Source organism: Etheostoma spectabile, unplaced genomic scaffold (genome assembly GCF_008692095.1).
Source record: "Etheostoma spectabile isolate EspeVRDwgs_2016 unplaced genomic scaffold, UIUC_Espe_1.0 scaffold325, whole genome shotgun sequence".
NCBI lineage: Eukaryota > Metazoa > Chordata > Actinopteri > Perciformes > Percidae > Etheostoma > Etheostoma spectabile.
The window spans coordinates 61151-62544 of record NW_022605585.1 but is presented as its reverse complement, the minus strand read 5'-3'; the positions used below and the strand labels follow the sequence as shown (position 1 = coordinate 62544).

The 1394-nt window shown below is 47.8% G+C and overlaps 1 protein-coding gene across 5 annotated transcripts in view; it reads left to right on the top strand.

Moving 5' to 3' along the window:
• Window positions 1–1394, top strand: part of slc4a5b (solute carrier family 4 member 5b) — a 73107-nt gene that overhangs the window by 19599 nt on the left and 52114 nt on the right. For all 5 annotated transcript variants that reach the window (XM_032511180.1, XM_032511179.1, XM_032511177.1 and 2 more), the window contains one exon: window positions 396–556. In XM_032511180.1, coding sequence (XP_032367071.1) covers window positions 396–556 — 161 coding nt within the window. The remainder of the gene's footprint in view (window positions 1–395; window positions 557–1394) is intronic.

Genomic DNA, 1394 nt, shown 5'->3' with positions numbered 1-1394 from the left:
GCACACACATGGACGCACACACACGGACCCACGCACACGGACTCACGCACACGGACGCACCCACACGGACGCACACACACGGACGCACACACACAACATGCAGGCATCCGATGGTCAGAGCTTTCATTAGTTTAGGATTGGGGGGGTCACTTTAGACGGGATTTGAGGGGTGGGGGTTTGAGACATCACAGGACGTTAACACTACGTGTGATTAAATTACACAACGGCGTCCTGCTGGGCAGCGGTGTAAGAAGTATTCAGGTCCTTAAGTACTACTACCACACTGTAAAAATACTCTGTTACATGTAAAAGTCCTGCATTGTAAATGTTACTCAAGTAAAAGTATGCAAGTGTCATCAGGAAAAACTACTTGCATTGTAAATCTGTCTCTGCAGGTGGGTGAAGTTTGAGGAGAAGGTGGAGGAGGGCGGAGAGAGATGGAGCAAGCCTCATGTGTCCACGCTGACCCTCCACAGCCTGTTTGAGCTCCGGACCTGTCTGCAGACAGGAAGCATCCTGCTGGACCTGGAGGGCTACTCGCTGCCCCAGATCGTGGGTCAGTCCCTCTGAATTCCTCCGCTGTTATGTCCATGGTTTCCCCCCCTAAAAAAAGGATTCCCAATTCAATTCAATTTTATTTATATAGCGCTAAATCACGACAACAGTTATCTTCCAGGTCTTTCCATAAAGAGCAGGTCTAGACCAGGACTCTGGGATGTTATTTACAGAAACCCAACAGTTCACCAAGAGAAGCACTAGGACACAGAGGCAAGGTAACACATCCTTTAAGAGGCAGAAACCTGGAGCAGAACCAAGGCTCAGGGTGGGGGGGCATCTGCCTAGACCAGCTTGGGGTGAGAGAAAGAGACAGACAGAGAGAAAGACAGAGAGATTGAAAGACAGACAAAGAGAGAGAGAGAGAGAAAGAGAGAGAGAAAGAGAGAGAGAGAAAGACAGACAGCGAGGAGACAAAGAGAGAGAGAAAGAGAAAGACAGAAATAGTAGAGACAGAGAAAGAGATAGAGACAGAGAGAGAGAGAAAGAGAGAGAGAGGAAGACAGACAGTGAGGAGACAAACAGAGAGAGAGAAAGAGAAAGACAGAAATAGTAGAGGCAGAGAAAGAGAGAGAGAGAGAGAGATAGACAGACAGAGAAGAGACAGACAGAGTAGAGACAGAGACAGAGAAAAAGAGAGAGAGCGACAGACAGAGAGAGAAAGAGACAGAGAAAGACAGAAAGAGTAGAGACAAAGAGAGAGAGACAGAGACAGAAAGAAAGATAGAGAGACAGACAGACAGACAGAGAAAGAGAGAGAGAGGAGAGGGGCGAGAGAGCACCAAGACTCTGGGAAAGGGAAGAAGTTGAGTTAGTAACCTGCATTAATGGGATGAGGT